At 33.4% G+C, this 23,469-nt stretch overlaps 2 protein-coding genes across 2 annotated transcripts in view; one reads left to right on the top strand and one right to left on the bottom strand.

Moving 5' to 3' along the window:
- LOC123705240 (chondroitin sulfate proteoglycan 4) overlaps positions 1-15,608 on the top strand; it is a 38,141-nt gene extending 22,533 nt beyond the window's left edge. The window contains exons 14-25 of the mRNA XM_045653937.1: positions 3,841-4,000; positions 4,160-5,365; positions 5,761-5,942; positions 6,411-6,564; positions 7,232-7,726; positions 8,164-8,359; positions 8,699-8,854; positions 8,986-10,844; positions 10,992-11,230; positions 11,575-11,722; positions 12,154-12,292; positions 13,100-15,608. Of these exons, the coding sequence (XP_045509893.1) occupies positions 3,841-4,000; positions 4,160-5,365; positions 5,761-5,942; positions 6,411-6,564; positions 7,232-7,726; positions 8,164-8,359; positions 8,699-8,854; positions 8,986-10,844; positions 10,992-11,230; positions 11,575-11,722; positions 12,154-12,261 (4,903 nt within the window). The 3' untranslated portion in view covers positions 12,262-12,292; positions 13,100-15,608. The remainder of the gene's footprint in view (positions 1-3,840; positions 4,001-4,159; positions 5,366-5,760; positions 5,943-6,410; positions 6,565-7,231; positions 7,727-8,163; positions 8,360-8,698; positions 8,855-8,985; positions 10,845-10,991; positions 11,231-11,574; positions 11,723-12,153; positions 12,293-13,099) is intronic.
- An 860-nt stretch (positions 15,609-16,468) lies between these two features.
- Positions 16,469-20,931, bottom strand: LOC123705396 (alpha-tocopherol transfer protein-like). Its single transcript, XM_045654142.1, has 7 exons — positions 20,745-20,931; positions 20,028-20,187; positions 19,408-19,469; positions 19,015-19,208; positions 18,473-18,677; positions 18,117-18,373; positions 16,469-16,654 (listed from the first exon to the last, which is right to left on the bottom strand). Exons 1-6 carry the CDS (start codon positions 20,926-20,928, stop codon positions 18,165-18,167), a joined length of 1,014 nt encoding a protein of 337 aa, XP_045510098.1. The 5' UTR covers positions 20,929-20,931; the 3' UTR covers positions 16,469-16,654; positions 18,117-18,164.
- Between the last annotated feature and the right edge of the window lie 2,538 nt (positions 20,932-23,469).

Consider the following 23,469-nt stretch of genomic DNA (forward strand, 5'->3'; position numbering starts at 1 on the left):
CGTATTCCGTGTATTACGACAGCGTTCAATCTAAAGACTCATGTTTAAATGTTGGTTTCGAGTAAGCCATGCTATTATCTAGCTTTACAAAATAAAAACTATGTCATTTACGTAATTTGGGCAGAGAAACAGTTTAATGAATTTAGTAGTATAAAGACAAATTAGAAACAGCGCCATCTATTAAATGTTAATTTACACGTTAACTATTGGAAATTAATAATCAAATGACGCATATATAAATGTTGTTTGACAATATCTAGATTGACACTATAAAAATTATGCCATTTAAGTAACTTGGGAAGAGAAACATAGCTTAAAGAATGTAAGTTGTATAATGTTAATTTTGTAACAGCGCCATCTATGAGATTTCGTAAAAATCAAATCAATTTACATGTTAACACTACTGAACACAATGTTAAAAATTAATAATTTAAATATAATTATGTTATTTATTTATTTAACTCTTTAACCCATATCTTCCGTTCCCTATATTATAGGTGCTTATAGGGCCTATAAGATATATTTCGTGTAAATAATAAACTACATTTTTTTTTAAAGTGAGTGTACCTACTTAGATGTTTATTATTTTAAGTAAAAATAGACACCATTATCTACAGTTAATCTAATGATTGTGTTCCAAAGAGTATAATAATATATTGTTGTGTTCATTAGTTACAATTTTTAAAATCTTCGTGTTTTATAAATTTACTAGCTTACCGCCCGCGGCTTCGTCCGCTTTGTCTAAAACCTAATAAATTATGTACTAAAACCTTCCTCTTGAATCAGTCTATCTATTAAAAAAACCGCATCAAAATCTGTTGCGAAGTTTTAAAGATTTAAGCATACAAAGGGACATAGGGACACAGAAAGCGACTTTTTTATACTATGTAGTGATATTTATAAAGCAATTGAATGCCATAAAACCAAAAATATCAAATGCAATCTTCGTGTTTTGTGAATTTTCACCATCATGCGTTCCCACAAAAGGTAAGTTGTTACTTACAGGTATTTATTGAAATGAAATGAAATGAATGATTCTTTTATTATTTTGAGGTGCATTGGGAACAGAAGTTTTTGATAAAATTTTATTTGTAAGTAGCTTTTTTTATAGATTTACAGTTAACTTTTGATTTTTTTATTCAATGCTAATAAAATTATATCGCCTTTGGAAGACGATTTCTGCTGATATTTTTACTACACCACTTGAAAATTAATGATTTGATGATAAAGACAGTAGCAGCGAGGATTAAGTGGAAATTAGTAATCATCCGCTTCGTCAATTTTTGACTGAAGTTAATGTCCAACGTCCAATGGTTCAATCATTGGAAGTATCTCGGGAAATTTTGGAGGATATTTTTCAGGAAGGAGAGGAGGGGCAGCCAACCACATATCAAACTACTACGTTTTAGTACCGAAAAAAATGTTATTGCCAAATGAAACGTAAATTTTGCACTCACAACTTTACAAGTAATGTTTTTATTTTGACTTTGAGGTTATCTGATTATAATATTTATCGTTATGGCTATCGACGTACCGACCGTACTGGGATCAGAGTAGGTACATGATATACAGTTCATCATCCCGGATTGCTTAGAGCATTTTCACACTGAAAAAGATGTTTTCTTTGAATCGTAGTTGCTTCATTTATTTATTTTTAATCATTTTAAATAATATGTTTCATATTTTATAAATATATCATTTTCATTATTTAAGTAGATAAAATAAATTATGTAACGGTTTTATAAGAAAACACATTATATTTGTTAGGCGACGGTGATTTCTTCCAGGCAAAAGAAATCATCTTCAGGATGGAATCATCCTGGATCATCTTCAGAATCATCTTCTGAATCATCTTCAGAATCATCTTCAGGATGGAATCATCATCATGGATCCAGATGGGGGTCAAGTGACGCGGGCCACGTACCTACCACAAACATGCTTAGTTTGTGGTATCGAGCGCGAAAGATAGTCATCGTGTTTTTAGTAAAGTTACTATGTAAACTAACGTAATTTAATACTTAGGTACATATTCTATAATGGTGTGCTCAAACTGTTAATCTACATTTAATTTAGATTATTATTTGATACTAAGTAATGTAGAATTTAAACCACATTCATGTTTTCTTCAGATTTTAAGATTTTATTATCAGAGTGTTCAATTTTAATGTAGTTAAATTTTATAAGAGACAATAATTAAGAAAATTTTAAAATAAAGTGTCACGTATTTTTTTTAAACAACGAATGACGAAAAACGACCTAATCGCGGACGAAGTCGCGGGCAACAGCTAGTTATTTTATAATTTTAAAATGTTAGAAACCCCCAATTTTAATGTACAGAAATCCAAAATTAATAATGCACATGCAAATCTTCGCTAATTGTCGTATTTCCGAAGACACTCGAATCATTGAATCGTAAGAGCCCTAAACAACGAACTTGCATTTTACACCTTGTTCAAAAGAAATAGAAGTCAATTCATGGTCATACACAATCAAAAACAAATCGGGCGGTAGGTGACGGTAGCCTGTCAGTCAAAAAACTAAAAAATCCGTCAGTTGTCTTTAAATATTGGTGGTGACTGCACGTGTTCTCTCTGTGTGGAATTATATAGAGCTGCTATTACGTACCCTTCTTGGTTTTGTTTTTAAAGGTGAATTGAATTAATCGATGAAATGATTTACACAGGTGATGGCAGTAGGGAAAGTGAAAATGAAGAAGAGTTCCGATGTATCTAAAATGTCAGAAATAAAGATAATCCCTGATTTTGATTGTTTTTATTTTTTTTGTAATTGTCATAATATTGAAGAATGATCAGTAGGTACTGTAAATACTTTTGAACTGAGATTTTAATGATAAGATTTACATATATGGTTTAAATATAAACCTGTGTTTGAAAACCATACTTTATCTACACTAATATTATAAAGAGGAAAACTTTGTTTGTTTGTTTGATTGTGATTAATAGGCTCATTAACTACTGGACTGATTTTAAAAATTCTTTCACCATTCGAAAGCTACATTATCCACGAGTAACATAGGCTAGGTTTTATCCCGGAAATCGCACGGGAACGGGAACTATGCGGGTTTTGCTTCGAAAACGCGGGCGAAGCCGCAGGCGGAAAGCTAGTACAATATAAATTTTGTATTATTTTAACCTTCTTTTCTTCCATCATTACACCAGCTTCAGTAAGACACTTTAAAAGTACTATACATTTTCCAAGTAAATCAATCCAACAAAGATAATATATTCGCAATCATGGGGTTATTTACTTACTCGCTATTTCATCATCATCATCATCATCATCAGCCCATATACGTTCCCACTGCTGGGACACGGGCCTCCTATGAGGGTACTCGCTATTTACTTACAAGGAATTATCGAAACAAAATCGTTACTTACCTACAAATACATATTTAATCTCTTTTAGCACAAAACATATAATTTGACTAAATTATGCATGAAGAAAATGCATTTAACCGCTCTATATAGATATCATCTTCGGACTCCGAGAATATGACAGTTGCCGAACAGTGACTAAGATTTCTATGCGCATTATTACTTTTGGATAACTGTACATTTATTATTTATTGATGTCGGTGGTAAATGTTAAAAATATGTATTGACGTTTCAAAAGTGCTTCTCGGTGAAGTCTAATTGAATAAATAAATGTTTGAGTTTGAGTTTATTGTTTTGAAGTTTCTAATTCAATGATCAGTTTTTAATATACAAATGATTTTTATTGCTTCAATTTCGCTCCATAAAAATCCTACTCACATAGTTAAAAGCCATGGACTACATATACATTTTTGAATGTAAAAATAATTATTGTTATTTGTTTTAGGTACGATATAGTAAAACCACCGCAGTTTGGCGTAGTGGAACGGCTAAGGGTTCTAGATGGAACTTGGCAGACTGTGGACTCGTTTACTAGTGAAATGTTGGCGTTTGGTCGTGTCAGATATATGCATTTACTTGGGACTCCGACCCATGACGAATTCAAGGTAAATTCACTGCATTGGTACTTCAATTATGGAATAATTTGGCTTTGCGAAATAATAAAATTAATATGAAGCTCTAAGCTCTATAGTTATAATGTAGAAAACATTTTTTTTGGGCAAATGCAATGTCGTTATGAACTTGTATTGTGTTTTTGTTTTCAGTTTAAAGCTTCTGTTGGAACGATCCGAACGAATACATTATACGATTTTCGATTAACATTTATAAAGTTAGAGTTGTATCAAACGATCAATGAAGAGTTACTTCTAAATAATACTCGAGAAGCGTTCATATCTTCGCAGCATTTAAAGTTTCAGACAAGGCCTTTACAGTTAGCGGGCGATAAAATTACATTTACGATACTTAAAACACCAAAGTATGGAATATTGCATTTATCTTCCGGAAATCATCATTTGCAAGTATACAGCTCATTTACTCAAGAAAACATTGATACTGATCAATTGTGGTATAGACTGCACAGAAGGGCCTATTCTCATATTCAAGATGAGTTCACATTTATGGTAGGGGCAGCCGAGTGTGAGAATATTACTGGGGTTATGACAATACGTCATATTCCCAGCCCTTCGCCCACTGACCATAGTTCTAGTAGATTCCATACGACATTAGAGAGACTGCAAGTTATGGAAGGTGCTAGGATGACGATACCGGCCACACATCTAAACTTCCGTACTGATTCTGTGACTAACTTAGTGTTTAATATCACGCATTTACCCAAACACGGGAAAATTGAAGTGATAGGTGACAATCTGAAGATACAGAGAGATAATACGACTTATTTTACGCTGAAAGAGTTGAATTCGGATAGAGTTTATTATGCTCACGATGATTCCGAAAGTAGACACGATTCCTTCCATTTTATGGCTCTAAGTCCTGAACCAGAGGACTTCCAATATGTCGGCGTGTTTCACATTGACATTATACTAAAGAATGACAATAGCCCAACAAGAACGAGTGAGAGCGTCTTCCATATAGTGCATGGAGGAGCGAGACTAATTACAGCTAGAGATTTGAGCTACACAGACTTAGATCTAGATACCAAACCTTCGGATATAACTTACACTGTCCAAAGATTCACCAAAGACCCGCCTAACGGAGGCATATTCAGAGCCGATAATCCTTCTGAACAGATTGCGCAGTTCACCCAGGACGATATTAATAAGAATCTTGTGTTGTTCAAACATCAAGGAAAAGAGAATGGGAAGTTATCGTTTTGGGTATCTGATGGTTTATTTGATGTGAACGGTAATTTGGAAGTGCAGGCATCTCCTCCGTTTATTAGAATGTTCCCATCAAACGGTTCTATTGTTGAAAATGGTAAAGCAGTTGTAATTACCACTAGGGATATGCAAGTAAGTAAAAATTAAACATGATAAATTCCTGTCTTGGAATGTGACATCTGTATTTTTTAAAGAAACGTTTAGAGCTAGCGCGCAAGAGCAACTTTTGTCTCCGCAACTATTTTGTCTCCCCCATCAACTCTATGGGGAGTTGCGTCACTACGTGCGCGCACTTTCATACTAGCCCTAGAGTTGATGCGAAAGACAAAATAGTTGCGGAGACAAAAGTTGCTCTTGCGCGCTAGCTCTTAATTAAAAAAAATAACATCTTATTATACACTTCTTAATTAAACATTGAATGAATGCAAAGTTAAAATAATATATGAAAGATAAAATTATAAAGAAGTATGAAGTATTTTCTTATCTTCTCAATTCAACCTGTATCTAACATTAAGTCTTTTCACCAGGTGGACACAAACATGAATTGCTTAGAAGAGGATATTCGTTACGAAATAATTCAACAGCCAAAACACGGTTCTATCGAGGTTGGGGAAGGTCAAGGTGTGATCACATTCACGCAATTAGATGTAGCAGCGGGAAGAGTGTCATATAGACACAGGGAACCGAAGATGCTTACTGATGCTTTTAGGTCTGGTGGCAAAATAAAATCATGTTATTGCTGTTGTAAAGTTAATAAAGTTAATAAAATAAATATATTATTGTTAAAATCTCAAAACATATTATTAATATTATATTATTATGTGACATTAATAACAAAATGTGATTTACATTTAGCAGAATACTAATAGCAATTTAAGTAAACACAAAGCTTATGTTCTGTATCTTAAAATGTAATATTAAATTATAAACTACGTGTTTTTAGACCAGATTTCGGTTATCTACACTAATATTATAAAGAGGAAAACTTTGTTTGTTTGATTGTAATGAATAGGCTCATAAATTACTGGTCCGATTTTAAAAATTCTTTCACCATTCGAAAGCTACATTATCCACGATATATATTATCACGCTAAGACCAACAGGAGCGGAGCCACGCGGGTGAAACCGCTCGGCACAGCTAGTGTATTATTAAAATGGAATTATTAATTCCTTGCAGGTTCAAAGTAATGTGCCTAGAAGCGTGGGGCGAAGGAATATATCCTATTCGAATATATCCGTCCAGTTTTTGGGAACCTTTAGTAGTAACGACTAATAAAGCACTTATTGTTGAAGAATCTACTAGTGTCAATATAACTAAGGAAATATTAGAGGTAATTAATCAATTAGTTCAGGATACATCGCCCATTTTTGCAAGTGACTACTATCAAGCTAATTTTCCGTTTGTAGCTTTATTTTGATGAGACGCCCAATAATTTCGTGTATGAAACTCTCGATTGTGGTAGCTAACAGAGATAACAAGGATAAAAATTTTTGATTTGATGGTTCTCAAATATTTATTACTAACTGAATTTTTTTTTGTACAATCTCAAGATAATTACCTAAATTATTCGAAAAAATATTTGTCCTACAAAATCTATGGTTGGTTGAAAGAGTCCCCCTTTCCAAAGTGTATCGATAACGAGGTCATCATAAATGATTACTAACAAGCTGATTTTTTTGTTTTCACTTAGTTAATGTTTATATAATTCAACAGACATATTGTCCTACAAATTGCGTAATAAATATTTGAGAACCATCAAATCAAAAATTTTTATCCTTGTTATCTCTGTTAGCTACCACAATCGAGAGTTTCATACACGAAATTATTCGGTGTCTCATCAAAATAAAGCTACAAACGGAAAATCAGCTTGATAGTAGTCACTTGCAAAAATGGGCGATGTATCCTGAACTAAATCTTGTAATTGGAAAAGATGCGCTTACAGTTAAATATTTTGCATTTACTTTCTTGAAATACTAATGATATTATGTTTTATGTAGGTAATGCATCCACAAATAGAACCTTCAAATATTGTATACAAAGTCGTGGAAGGTCCTTACTATGGTTGGCTCGAAATCTCGACCAATTTAGGCTCATTGGAACTAGAGAACTATAACGAAGAGCCAGTGCATACTAGAATGTTCGATCAGTCGATTATAAACGCAAATCGGCTGGTTTACGTCCAATCCGGAGTTAACAGAACAAGAGACAAGATAAAAATGGATGTCACCAACGGAATAGTTTGGCTCAGGTCTTTGGAACTTATGGTCGTTATAATACCTGAGCATTTTTACATTCAAGCCTCAAATATAACAGCCGTTGAAGGAGATGCCGTGAGTATCAAACAGGATATGTTCAAGACGGTCACAGAGTATTATAGAGGAAAGGTAGTGTCGTACAAAGTTGTGGAAAAGCCGAAGTTTGGAAAAATATCATTGGGTGATCAAGAGTTAGGATTGCTGCCGGTTTTGAAGCTCAATACTGGGAATATTCAGGTAATTATTCTACAGAATATTAATATTTTGTTTACTTTGAAATGTATAGCGTCGCTTTGAATGGATAAATTCGATCATATTATGTTTCATACAATATGTGCAATGTGCATTACGTGTGGTGTTAATATTTTAATTTTATAAAAAAAATGTGTGCGTGTACTAGTGTACACACGTAAGAAGTGAAACTTCTTTGTGACCTTATTAAAAAAAAATAAGTTACTATACATGCAACTTTACAGAAAGAACTTTACAGAAATACGTCGAATCACGCGTGGTAGGGATAAGAAAAAGATGGCGCGTAAGGAAAAAATGTTACACTAAATTTTTTTGCAACCCCGATAAAGAAGTTTCACTTCAAAAAAAAATTTAAATAACACAATTATGTTAAATAAATGATGTTTGAATAAAAACTTATTTATAAAACCATTCATTTACAGTACGTCAACGACGGTTCGGAAGAGTCGTTAGATTCTCTAAAACTCGTGGCCATAACAGAGAACGGTAAAGAGAGTGAACCGTTCCTTGTGATCATCAATATCGTGCCAGTGAACGATGAGACGCCCATAGTAGCTGCTAATACGGGATTGTGCGTGTGGGAGGGGGGCACTTTTACGTTCACTAGGAATGAACTATGTAAGTGAGAAATGAGAGATATGGTAATTATGTACCAAATATTTTCGAGGCTATTGAATGTTACTAGAACTGTTAAACATTTTCTAGTGATATTATTAAAGCGTCGTACTAATTTCAAGTTAATTTTTCCATTGCTAGTCGAAAAGTATCACTGCTTTATTTATAAAATACTTATTTAGATGCATATCTTATAATATTTAAAATTAACTGAGCGTAATTATTGTGAATTTTTAAATATTAAAATATTACATTTTTCTTTGTTTTTTTTTTTCATTTTGACACCTAAAAAATAAAATGAAAAATTGAAAAAATTAATCTGATGAAATCTTTTTATTTCAGATGTGAATGACATAGACACGCCATTAGAAAACGTAACCATACGTGTTGTGGATATTGTTTCTGGATATATTGCAATGCGAGGGGATCTCGAAACTCCTGTGTATCACTTCAGTCAAGCTGATATCGACAAACGAAGAGTGATCTTTGTTCATACAAGTAAGTACAACATAATAAACTTCGTAATATAAATATGCGATATGAAATTTAATAAAAATATAATTCATGTATTTAAGCTGAAATTAGTCATGTTTATTGTCTGTCTGAAATATTTGTTCTTATTTTTATAGATGGTACGAAGGGAAAAATGATATTCAATGTGACGGATGGACTTCACGAACTCTCTAAGATCACATTTTTAATAACAACCAAATCCGTATCTCTGAAACTTGCTCGAAAGCACACATTGCGCGTATTTCCCTTGATGAGGGAACCGCTAAATAATTACCATTTGATGGCGAAATGCTCGGATGCGACGCGAAATATTATATACAAAATAGAAAGAGCACCAACTCTCGGTAGACTTATCATGTTAAATGGTGACAATCATCACAGGTCTATAAAGCAGTTCACTCAACAAGATATAAATAACACTGTAGTGTACTATGAACACACACATCCTTTCTCCGATCTATATACGAACGATTCATTCATCTTTTCCGTCGAATCTGCGTTGGCCAAACCAGTAACTGATCAAGTCTTTAACATCGACATATCTGTTTCGTCCGGTGGTCTGGCCAAGTACGTAAATATTCCGCAGATAAAATGCCAGGAAGGTGGAAACACAGCTATAGTCGTTAATGTTACGAATGTCATAGTTTATTTAGAAACTCAAGCGGGATTAAGACAGCCTCAAGTAGAAGCGCAATGGTCGCAACCCACTTATGGGGAGTTGGAACCTTCTCTGTCTTCTCTTACTCAGCAACAGCTAGAAAGTGGTGTCGTTACTTACAAACATGACGACTCTGATACTTTGCAAGATAAAATCGACATGGCTCTATATTTATTACCGGATTATATGCTCCTCTGTAATGTCACCATTAATATACAAATTTTGCCAGTCAATGACCAGCCTTTCCGACTTTTGAGTGACTCGCCGCAAATACAAGTGGTGCATGGCGAAAATTATACAATCACCAAAAATGATTTGCTTACTGAAGACGCTGATACTAAGCCGTCTGAAATTTTATACGATATTATAAGCGGCCCCACACAAGGCAGAATTGTCATGTTAGACAAGAATCAAACTATTGATGAAGCGCAATCTATTAATAAATTCACTCAAGAAGATATAAATAACGGCAAGATTATATATGAACATTCTGGAATGTTGCAAACTGCTACATTCTATTTTAGAGTATGGGATGGTCAATTTAAACCTACTTATACTGTTTTCACGATAGACGTAATTCCTGTAATATTAAACGCGACATCATCGCATCCTATATATTTGCAACAAGGTTCTAATGTTGCTACCGTTACGACTGATCAAATATACATTGAGACGAATGCAAAACAATCTAAAGTATGGTACAACATCACGAGACAACCTTTGCATGGCATGATTTACGTCGGTCGTAATCCGGTAACATATTTTTCACAAAAAGATTTGATGGACAAAGTTGTTATTTACATGCAAAATGACATGACCGTAGCTAACGATAGTTTTGAATTGATAGCTTACGTTCATAATAGCAATGCAACACCACCATTTAGCATAGAAGTGACAGTTCAGCCTTTGATGATACTAACAGACCTTAAAGTAGACAAAGATAAGACCAAACTCACTATCCATAATTTGGATGCAACTGAACTCGCTAAGTTAACAGCTAGTGATCCAGTGTATACTTTGATAAGGAAGCCCAAGTATGGTGTGCTGAAAAAGATAATTCGCAGTTCTGGTGAGAAAACCAGTGCAAGGGTACGCGAGGTGGCTTACTTCACACATGAAGATGTGAAGGCTGGAGTAATTTATTATGTAACTAAGAAAAAAGCATATGAACTTAATGGCCTTGAGGATGGCTTTAGTTTTCTGCTTGCGGCCACAATATTCCAACCAGCCGCTGGTGATGTCAGAATAATCATTGGTAATGGGTTGAAAAAGAATTTGCCCGGACCTAATGATCCTGAAAGCCACGAAGGTGTTCCGGTAAGTGAATTGAGTATTTTAAATTTAAACCAATATATGCATTTTTAAAGTTTGTATTCAAAGTTACTAATATCTCGGCTATTGAAGTAATTTTTGAAGCAATGTGTCGCAAGTGATTTATGAATTATTAATGATTATTATTTTCAGGTGGCAAATGGCAATAACGGGCCGTACTACATGATGATTTTGATGGCGCTCTTAGGAGTGGTCCTGGCAATCATTGTCATTATTGGTATATTGAAATGTCGTCGATATCTGATGAGAGATCAGAATGCCATGGTCAAGATACATGGACAGAATCAAGGGACAGTCGCTCCTATACCTTTACCGCGACCACCAGACCATTTGATGCCATCACCAACACAAGCTACGCCTTCTATTAAAAGGTAAAATTTAGGAGGTTTTACTGCCAAATTATTATATTATGATGACGTTATTGAAAAACCAGCCATCGTATCTATGGGTTAATAGTATTTTGTTTAGATTACAAACAAATACCATAATGATCTCAATTACGTTTTTACGTACATTTATTTCAAAGACAACGTATTTTCTAGTGTTTGATCTCAGTCTCCCTGTGACCACGTTCGCTGAAAAGTGTGCGAAACGTCAGGAAAATAAAATAATGAATTAATCGCATTTAAAATGTTTAATTTCTAAACATGTCATGTTCTGACGAACTTTCTAGATTAATAAAACTGGACTAAAATAAATAATATGAAATTTTCAGATACGTATCATCCGAGCAATCGGTGACGGGCACGAGCACGCCCTTGCCGTCCGGGGGCAGCGTTGCGTGCAAGGTGACGCCGCTCGCTGACGCAGTACTACCTGACCTGAACGCAAGATACCCGTACGGCACGGACGACCATACTGATGTGAGTATGTTTGTGGTTAGTGTGATATTGATTTTTGGTAAAGATGTTTTTTTAGGGCGATAATTGTAGGTAGAATGTTATAGTGAAACATTTCTGAGGAGTTTTCATTCAAAATGTTTGCTTAGATTTAAATAATATAATTTTATTAGGGGAAGTACCTTGCATTGGTTAGTCAGTGATAAGATTAAACGTATAATGCCAAAAAGGCTTACTCTTATAAGTATCTTTTGAACTATTGAAATACCAAACTAAACAAAAATAAATGAAAACATTGTACCAAAAGGTATTTTGACTACTGCAAAGTAATTTTTTTTGAGTAACCAAGAGCAAATTGACCTTCGTAATGACAAATAATGACTAATAACTAATAAATTATGAACTAAATAACTTGGATTCACCAAATGGCACACATTTTAACAAATTATAAACAGGCGGAAGACTGGAGCAGCTACGAGGCTAGCGAGTCGGCGTACCCGATCCGCACGCCCGGCGTCGCGCCCTCCAACCCGATGTTACGTCGCAACCAGTACTGGGTCTGACCCCGGAACACCCACTCGTTGCCGAGACCAGGTATACCGTCTATACTAATATTATAATCCTGTAGAGTTTGTTTGTTTGAACGCGCTAATCTCAGGAACTACTGGTCCGATTTGAAAAAAAATATTTCGGTGTTAGATAGCCCATTTATCGAAGAAGGCATATATATTATATAATATATTATAACTCTAAGACCAACAGGAACGGAGCAATGGGGGTAAAACCGCGGGGCACAGCTATATAATGAAATCGTAGGAAAGTCAAAACTTTAAATTGATTATTTTTTTAAATAATAGTTGGGGCGTGATCTTCTATAGATACCGAAGCGTAAAATATAGTTTTTAGAATATTAGAGATAAGGAAAAAATAACATGATCAATGATAAAAATAATACAAATATATCAATAACAATGATGAAGGTCTCTGACTAGGAATACTTGTATATGGGTTCTTTGTATTGTTCTTTAGGTAAAAAATATTTGTTGTTACTTTTGTTATTTTGAACTAATTACGCCAAGTGGGCCATTTTTGGACACTTTCTACTACGTATTGGCGACAAAAGTATTAAAAAATCACATTTAATCATATAGATGAATAGCGGAAGTTTATACGACAATAATTATCACTGGCTATTAAAGCCTATGTATGTTCTAAAGTAAGTACTTGAATTAATAATTGTCACTCCAAATATCAATTTCATCCATAGATACAATTGAATCTATATTTTGTAGTACACTTTATGAATAAAACTTATCAAATATTTTATTACATATGTACATGTTTATGAAAGTTCCCTAACACAATTTTGGAAATTTAAAATTTTTTAATTCTTTAAAATAGTGACTCAAGCATTTGAAATGGAGGAGGAGGAAGAGTTTGAATGCGTGACACTGAACCGCAAGACGCAGTCTCGGCGCGGCATAGAATTAGTTCCTACGCCTTTTCTACTCAGCAACTACAAGGTGGACAAGTATCCGAGCTGTGAAATTACTCTCTGAACGGAATCCTTTTAGATCGTAAGATATACATAATATAGTTAATAGGCCCTCTTCACAATGGGCAACTTTGGGCGAGTATAGGCAATCAAGATAGAGGGCCTAGATGTTGATGTTTATTCATAATCACCGTAATGGCGGCAAATATGGACGATCGTTTGTTGGGCCAACGCTCTCAATTGTGAAGAGGGCCCATAACGTTCACTCGTCTATCGAGCGAACCATAGAGAATAATCAATGAATGGAACCAAAGTATCGTTCTGTGCCAAATACAACATATTTTGTTATTTTTTGAATAAACACGGTAGATGTTTTCGGTATGGTTGTTGTGTTTTACGAGGACATGACTTAGTTGCCTTTATTTATATGCATAGATTATAACAGTATTAGTTTTGGACGTATAGTGGATGTTGTTTTTGGTTGGCGCGTCACGCTAGCGGCATTTACATTACCATACTGTAAATTGAATGTAATTAATGTATACAGAAAGTAGACAGTTAATTTATCTTTGTATTTTCAGTACTAACATGATTTTTAAATTGTTTCTACTAATAATTTAAATGTCATTTTTGGATCTGGGATCTGCATTTAACATCATCTTTTTTAATAATAATTAAATTATTATAACATGTATTCTGATTTGCCCATAAAATAACAACATAGAATACAGTGCCAACCGAAAAATGTATTACATTTCAGCCAAAGTACGTTGCCAAATATATATATATATATATATATAAAGAGTGTTAATATTACACAGATGAAATAAATCATTTTATTGTTTTATATATTATGTTTATTTAGTTAATATAGATCGAAATTATTATATCGGCTACTAAAGACTTATAGTGTAGATAAACACTAATTGTATTAATTATTATACACAGGCTACTTAATTTTAAGCGCAGGAAATAGCTGTAGTGTTATTTAATTAGAGAATTTTATTACATAATAATATGTATTTTGAGTAAATATGAGAGTTATATTTGAAGGGATACTGAATTTTATCAATGTTCCACGTCAAATATTATTTAACTTTTTACTTAGCCATTCCCAATCTGATTCAGCAGAAAATGTGTTTGTTAATCAATCATACTTTTGTAAGAAAACTAGCTTTTCGCCCGCGTTTTCAAAGGAAAACCCGCATAGTTCCCGTTCCCGTGGGATTTCCGGGAAAAATCCTATGTGTTAATCCAAGTTACCCTCTATATGTGTGCTAAATTTCATTATAATCGGTTCAGTAGTTTATGCGTGAAAACCATACATACAAACCTTTCCTCTTTATAAGATTACTATAATTTTTATACAGGTTCTTAAAAATCGGTCTACTATTACCACAACTTTTACTCATTATGATTGAATAACAAATTCATTACAGGAATATTTATATACGTTACTCATATAATAGTACTTACATTTTAATGTAGAAAATATCAAATTTTATTCTACAATGTATCAATATTATTTATACAAAATTAGTTAGATTAATATAATTTTATGTACTTACAGTATCTTAGTACTTATTACAAATATTATTTACAAATTACACACAAAACGTAACTAGTAACCCATATTGTTAATTTTAATTATATTTTGAAGTAGTTATATAAATATTGTTAGTTGATTAGTTTTTTACTAATTTTGTAAAACCAAGAACTTGGATAGACATTTATAGATAAAGTTTTTAGACTTTCGTCGTGTAACATATGAATTTATCCAAATAGTTTTAAAGACACCAGATCCATTACCAGTTTTATAAGTAAATAATTATTGTTAAATGTAATGTTAAATATTAGTATCTGCAGAAGTACAAAATTGATTTAAACTTTTGCGTCCTAAAATTAATTATTGTTATTCTTAATAATTGTATTTCATTAAATAATAACTATTAATAATACTAATAAATCAAATTTTAAACTGTTTTTAAAAATTCAAGTGTCAACGGATTTTAGTGGTGGTATATAGACTAAATAATCGACTGATTTACTTTCCAAACCTTCATGAAATTGTGTAAAAATATTATCAATGAAACATACTGTTTGAACTATTCTGTATTTAATAAAATTCCAAGTTCAGATTTAAGAAGCGTAAACTGAAGCTCCGATTTGTATGTTCCTAAAATTTTACATTCACTGAAAGCGCCTAAATAAATAATAATAATATTTTCAATTCCAAATATATACCAAAATTGAATATTTAAAGTTGTGTTCCTCATTTCTAAAGTACACTTGTTAATTAAATCAAGTTTAGTGGTTTTTATGTAATATGAAGATGGAATATCGATATATTTCATTTTAATTGTTAGATATTTTAGGCTGATTGCAGAGCTTGACCGACCATCATTGCGTACGTCAGTCGCGCTTGTCATATATGTATGGAAATTCATAAAACCGTTCATAGCTAGACCGACCATACGCACGCGTATTGTCATGCGTATGTCATAGTCATACACATTGTTGATGCGTATCGTCAGGACCGACGGTACGCACATCAGTGCGTACCGTCGGTCCTGACGATCAAGCTCTGCAACCAGCCTAACGATGCATTTAAATGTTTATGCATGTAACAGTGATATCGTGCCAAAATTATTATTGGTTCAATTGTCAGATGTATCAAATTAAATGTTTGATTCTTTATACTAAAGTTAAATTATCTTTTGTCATTGAATCAAATTGTATTTATGGCATGTTTATTAAACTATTTTGCATAAAACTCTATTTGACGTTACAAGGAGTGACTAGAATAAAGTAACAATTATATTCTAGACGATGTGCAATACACTTGCTGGAACAAGATTTGAAAATGTACCGACAAAAAGTTTATGTCAAACTTTCTATCGAAGACGAGATACTTCTCTTTCAATTGACTCATACGAAATATGTGATTTAATAAATTAATATTGATAGACTACAACACGCCACAATGAATTCAAAAGTAGAATTTTTAATGTGCGTAGAGTACTCTATAGTTTGTAATTGTAAAGCTACACGTACTTGTTTAAGCCCAGTTCACATTGCCAAGATTGTAAAGTAATATTTGTTAACATACACAATAAATAATAATAGTGTACATAACTCAACAGAACTGGTATAATTATGTAACATAGTTTATACGGATAAATTTAGGAATATTGAAATAATTGCGTTTTGTCTGAGAGCTTGGTAAAGTGTGACATTGGTAAAGTAATAAAGAGTTTTCAATAAATAACACAAAATACTTGAAGGTTTTTATTTCTTAGACATTTAAGGATCCTTATTTGTACATATTTTCTTAACAACATACTTATATTTCCTAAGTATACCAAAAATTTTAGGCAAGATGTAATTAAAGGTACATCATCATACGCAATTAAAATATTGCGTATTTCCAATTATACGCATTATAGTAATACTTAAACATAGGGGAGACCGGGTACAAAAGTAACACTTTGTACTTTTGCCTTGATTTCTCACTGGGTGTTACTGTTATCATTAAATTAATATAACCATATATAAATTTATTTTATATTCTTTACACTAGCGACTCAATTTATTACATTATGTAGTGTTTTATATTAATAAACGAAATTTAAAAAAAAAATCGTCAGTTGTTACTTTCGACCCCGTAAGCAGGTCGAAAGTAACACGTCGTGGGTCGAAAGTAACAAGATAAAGGGGTTGGTAATTAATACAATATTATGATGGTAAATCAACAAATTATTTGTTTAAAGACTTTGTATTAATAACACATATCAACTTTTGTATTTTAAATGTAATACTTACAAATATAATATAAAACAAATCGAAAAAAATATTCATAGTTTAAGTAATGAGATTAGGGAATCATTCCTTTATGATTAAAAACTCTACATCCTGCGTCCATCCACTAGCATTCCCAGCTCCAGCACAACCAACATGACCCTCGGCAATACGAAAAAAGCGGGATGTGTTCTCCTAGAGCATTAATGGCAACAGCAACAGTTACTAATTTTTCTGGCTTTGTCAAGGCACCTACTTGTTTAATCCCTTTTTAATCTACAATTTTGTTAGGTTTTTGGATAGTGGTCATATTCATATAATATGTCTCGTCCATATTCCAAATATCTTTTGGCTCACATTGGTATCTTTCCCAATTCAGCAAGGCTATCAAAAAATTATTCACATTATGCTCGTTGATGGAGATAACCGAAAATAAACTGCAGAGCACTTGATTAAATAGTCGCGTAGATTACTTTACTTGTTTTAGTAAATCTCGATCGACAGAAGGTAGCTGCCCTAGTATTACCGGCTTTTTTTTTTATTAAATCTATATAATGTTACATGGGAAATATTAAATTTTTTTGCAAGCCCTCTAATTGTTGCACTATCTTGTCGGTAACTCCTCGATCAGTAGTTCTAATGCGTTGTCGCGGCATTCTGTTGAAGTAAAGAGGTACATAAAACTATACATAATCATAATGGGACAAAAATAACATGTTACTTTTGTACCCATAGGGCTATGTTACTTTTGTACCCGTCCATATTTTTGCTAAGATGTGCAACAAAACTTTAAAAGGGAAAGTGCTACATAAAAATGATTACGAGCAATGTACAATTACTCTAATCAAGAATGGATATGCAAACATTCAGATTTCTATCATCCTTTTAAGACTACATAAACGTTTAATAAAAAAATGTCGAAAATCTTACTTTTGGTTCGTGAAAACACGTTGCGTCCTGTCACACAGCCTAACAGCGCGTGGCGCACGCGGCGAATGAATATAATTAAGGGGGGCGCTCTCGGCTATCGCCTGACAGAGGCTAAGCGGTGTGCGCCCATTGGATAAATCTAGAGAGCATTTGTTACTTTCGACCCACCGTTACTTTTGTACCCGGTCTCCCCTATCTAAAAATACTTAATCTATGGATGTAGTAGTCTTCTTTTCCTTATATTTAATCGACTTCGAGCTTTCTGAAATTGCCCGTGAGTCCTCTCATTGCGTCACCGACTGTGTCTGCGCCCGCACACGTGTTCGCGCCGGCGCGTAATGCGGAGATGGCGCCCTCTCGCGCCGCTTCGCTGTACATTTCTAATCGCACCGCCATCTTGTCGTTTAGCAGGAGGATGTCCCGTTTGCTGGCTAGTTCTTCTTTCCATAGTTCTGAAAAATCATGCAAATATATAGACTTATAGTATAAACATTTCCTTAAAAAAAATACATAGATTGCTACATAAACATAGGTAATTAAAATATGCTCACCAATCATTTCTTTCATGGGCATGGTACCGCCGTATTCCAAAGGCAATAGTTGCTTGTCGATCTCAACATCTTCAACAGCGGTGTATAATTTTACACGCTTCCTTATTTTTTCCGAGATAAGAGCCATTCCGAAATCCAGGGCAAATTTAATTGTAGGATGCACATTTACGCCGTATATTTCTTTGTGTCGCAACGGTATTGTTTTCTGCAATGAATAATTACACGATGAAACCGCTGTTTGAAAGTTTAATGAGGCTGTCTGTGTATCAGATTCAATTAAGTTTTACAATGAAGTGAAAGGCAAATGAGAATCTATTAAATGTCTCAATTAGTTCTGTTGAGACCCGTGAACCAATAAAATTATATAGATCAAAGATAAATATGTACTTGAAGCGTACGTCATAAAATTTTCCTCCACAACAACTAAGTATTGCGTCTTAACCATATTATTGTGGTGACTACATACTAATGACAACAATTCCGCAAATTGCTCTAACAAACGTATAATTTAGAGAACCGGACTAAGTGGCTCGTTAGATTACCTCGCCGTTCTTCACAATCCGAACAGCCTCTTTTGGTGTGAACAGGGTGAGGTGAGGGAAGCTGACCCCAGCTCCATCAGCATAGTGGACAATACCTCGCACTTGGCACTCCTCGTCCTCCATGAGAGTTTCATAGCAAGTTGCCATGACTCTGCACATATCTTGATTCGTATATTTGTAGGGATCGAATACACCTGAGGCAATATTACGGGGTCAGAAAAGGTCTCGCAAATTATACATCTCTTGGCTATTATATTCTAGTGTATTGCCACAGTAATTAGTAAGGTTAACTCTTGTTTAACTATAACACACTAAAATTATAGTTTGAGCTACAGGACATAACATCATAGCAATTTGATTTTCTTTATAAAACAAAAATAAATTCATAATTACCAGGACGATAAATGACGACTCGACGACCACGCTTGTCTTTGAAGGGGCTCACGAAGATGTACCTGTAAAACGTTATTTATTTTAAACTAACGTTTATACTTAATTATATGGTAATGTAAACCAAAAACTACAGAAACAATACATATAGAGGTCCATTGTGTCGTCAATGAAATAAATTGAATTAAATTAAATTATCTCTCACATAATTTCCCGATTTCCTGGAAAACATTGCTGTTTAGGAATAAGCCATGTTTTTGTTAGATTGTTAGATATTTATTACCTGTTTCCTATAATCAAGCATTATAAATTAATGAATAGCATTGTGTGATAGGAACCCGGAATAATTTCTCTTTTGCTCCTAGCCGCAAACGACAACCATTATAATTTATGATTAAAGGCGTAGGTGTGTTATATCACTTCTATTAAAACATACAGCGATTGCCTTTAAAATGAAATTATATTTTTTTTATGTTACCAGCCAATAGGTCACTCATTCAAGGACTAGTTAAAGGGATCCAATTAATTTCTACTAGTCATAGTTATTTTTATAAGCACTGGCATATAACTGTTATTAACCTATAAGTTTAAAGAAATGTCTCTCAAAGTATCACCGTGCTTACCCAAGGTTAATAATTTCCATCATAACTGGTAGCTTGTAGTCCAGCTGGTTGAAGGCAATTCCCCAGGATTGTCTGAGCAGTATGTAGCGTTCAATGGCCTCTTGGACCATCGGTACACTGAATTTCTTCGTACGGAGGAACCGTAACAGGAAGTTTGAATCTGAAAGTATTTTAAAAATAAGTTTTAAAGTACTTTAGGGTCCTTTGAACTACATAATGATATGAAGATAGTATCGATATCTGAATTAATAATGTGATTTAATTAAAGCTCTAGGTATAGAACAGTTTTCCATAAATATCTTCATCTTAAGATTTAACAGTTCTAAGTAAGTATTTAGTTTGTAAATATTAAATATGTAAGTATTTATAAATATACCGCGTTTTCAGCTTTCTAGGAAAGGTAGGCAACCTTACTACCTTTTATGCTTTTAATATGAAACTCCTCAACGAATTTTGACATAATTCTGCATATTATGATGCCATTTATCTTTAACTAAAGTAACTAGGTAGGTAAATATATCCTAGTAGCAAGGTATATCCCACGCTTCGAAATTAGTCAGCACGTAGTAAATTTCGGGGAAAAGATCGATTCATACGGCTTTGACACGTAATTGATATACTCTAGTGGGCAAAGTATATCGTGTTGCTTTCCGATCCTATACGTTGCTAATTGCTATTAAGATCATAGTATGATACCTTAAGAGTTCATATACTAACCCATTCGTACAGCCATGAATTTGGGATGTTGCTCGATCCAGTTCCGCAGAGCTTCCAGGGCTTGAGACCTGGAATTCTCAGTTTCCCGCAGCTCCTCTTCAGCGATCGCCTGGATCTCCTCCGAGAGAGTACATTTGTACTCGTCGGCGGGAGTCAGGTGACGCTTTGTCTGACTGCGCGACATTTTGCTTCTGTAAAGATGAGGACAGCGTGAGTAATTTGTTGAAGTAATTGTATTAAAACTATATGTATATAAGTATGTAATATGTTATTTACCTAGGTAGAGTTGGACTTTTAGTTTTACTTTTTCTAAGGAAACATATTAATCATCTATTACACGAAAACACAATATATTGGAATACTAAATTCTGACCTAACTAAATTTAGAACAAAGAACAACAATTTAACTAAATTTAAAACAAAGTTAAACTAAAAAAAAATCAAAAGTTTGGAACAAAAACCTTGAACCTTACAAGGCAAAGTCACGTATTTCAGCCAGTCATAACCAGCTTTGTCTTAAGAAATAATTATGGCACATTATGATGACCATTTCTGTGGACTGCAGATATTATGTAAAAAGCTCATCCGCTGATAAATGCTCTTCAATTTCATAAGTCACTTGCAAAATTATTTACTCACAATCTGTATGGAGCAAGATCATATTTGCGCCCCGCCCCCCTCACTCTTAGGCAAGCGGCTACATTCGATTCTTAGGCAACGATATAATTTTTCGTGGTTACATAAGCGTTGATATTTAATGTCTAGTGAAGTAGATACAATCTCATGTAAATGCAAATAAGTGTAAGGGCATTTCTTTCGTGTTGGTACTTAAATGATTAATCGTCTTTGTCGTTTGCTATAGTTGTAGTACGTTGCGTTTCGTTTTTTGTCGATTTCTCCTAAACCGGTGGGATGATTTTTACAAATTTGGTATCAAATGAAAAGTCTTTTTGGGCCGCGTCTCTGGACACTAAATTGAATGGGGTGCATAGCCCAGTTCAATAGATATGAGAGGTGGTTTCCAACGTGACTTATACTACGGTTTTTGTATGAACGGCCTAAAAATCTTAAATTTTTTGGAGATAAAGTTATCATGAAACAATATACAAATAAAGTTTTAAATGAAGTAGTAGCCAAATTATAGGAAATAACCTATTATTCCCAATGTCAAATATTTAATCAAAGAACCACCTCCTTTTTTGACGTCGGTTAATAAATTAGAACAGAAAAATTAGTACAAATATCTAAGTTCCTCTATAGGTCCATAATCTCTTTTACCATTGACCTAATTGACGTAATATCTATCAGCTCAGCTGATTCAACGCGATTTACCGGCTGAAATTAAGTAACTATAGGTACCTACTTACTGTTTGACTATACTTCCTCAAATTACCTACTGAGCAAAGATTTCGATCTATAAATCTTTATGAATTACTCATTTATGATCCATTAGTAAAGCAAGAATTCAACCTAAATAATGTAAAGCTCATAAGAAATTGAAAAACTATAAAATTGACTTGCCAGTTTATGATTTTTTAATAAAATACTTGATATATTGTTTAAGATTAGTCATTATGCTTTTATTATACTTTTAGTGCCGATTGCAACCGGGTAGTTTTTAACTTATTGGTTACCGTTCAGAAGCTTTTTCAAACTTTTCTTGTAAAAGCGCTTTTGAATCGTCATAACATATTTTTAACATTTAGGTACCACCGATTCGGAAAGCAGTATAGCTATGGACTATGGAGAAGAACGGGTAGAAACTCTACAGCTGCTCTTTTAAAATCATGACTTTTGGCTTGATTATTATTATTATTTAGCACAACAACTTCGAAATAATACCTATGAATTTGTAACTGTTGGCTAAAAATATATCCATGCATATTTTAATACAAAAATGCTCAAAAATGTATTTAAAAACACAATTTGAAGTATCAAAATATTCAATCAGGACACATAAATTTGAAGTCTTTATCAAATTAAATGAGGAAATAAAATAATATAAGTTAACTAGTTACTTACCAAAAGGTTAGCAAAAATTTAGCTTTAATTTCCAAAAAAAGCTAGTTAACAAAAATTAAGGTTAAATCGGTAAAAATGCATAAAAGAAATAAAATCCTAAAGCCCTTTTGATTTTTTTGTCTCAAAAAAAAAGTGGTAGGTAATTAATTTATTCTCCTCAAGAATATATGACAAAAAATGTTTCAGGTTAAAAAAAATGATAACTGAAAATTAAAATAAATTATTTAACAATGAATAATAAAAATATTTGTCAAAAAGAGATAAAATTTGTATTTTGAGGAAATTTGGAAAAACCAGAAACTCGCACACAAAAATTAGATAAATCGCTTAGCATAAACGCACTGCAATGGAAATGAAACTTACCTAAATTATTATAGGGTATCCACAAATGTTCCAGAAAATGTTGTGATTTTAAATCACGTCCGCTCTCGGCGGGTTTTGGCGGACACTGGCCGTTGCTGCAACCCGGTGCGTTGTTTTGCTTTTTGATGATGAAGTCTTTCTGGTACCGTGAGTTTGTGGTTTGCTAGGGTTGTCAACAAGTATTACGACAAAAGGTTTAATCAATTTTGTTATAGTATTAATTTTTTCAAAACTATTTGGTTCTAAAGTCTGGCTGGCACTGGCTAAGGTCTCAGATTAATTTAAGTAATTAACTGATCGCATCCTTCATCCAAAATGTTATCTCATTTTGTCTATTTTT

The sequence above is a fragment of the Colias croceus genome, chromosome Z, assembly GCF_905220415.1.
Source record: "Colias croceus chromosome Z, ilColCroc2.1".
NCBI classification, from domain to species: Eukaryota; Metazoa; Arthropoda; class Insecta; order Lepidoptera; family Pieridae; genus Colias; species Colias croceus.

What these genes read in the sequence shown, in the direction of transcription:
- LOC123705396 (XM_045654142.1), bottom strand. Translation starts at nt 20,928, where the DNA reads ATGTCGCGCAGTCAGACAAAGCGTCACCTGACTCCCGCCGACGAGTAC. An exon ending in ATTCATGGCTGTACGAATGG is followed by an intron (nt 20,188 to 20,744) that starts GTTAGTATATGA and finishes AAATACTTTCAG; the next exon opens with ATTCAAACTTCCTGTTACGG. An exon ending in AGTCGTCATTTATCGTCCTG is followed by an intron (nt 19,209 to 19,407) that starts GTAATTATGAAT and finishes ATATTGCCTCAG; the next exon opens with GTGTATTCGATCCCTACAAA.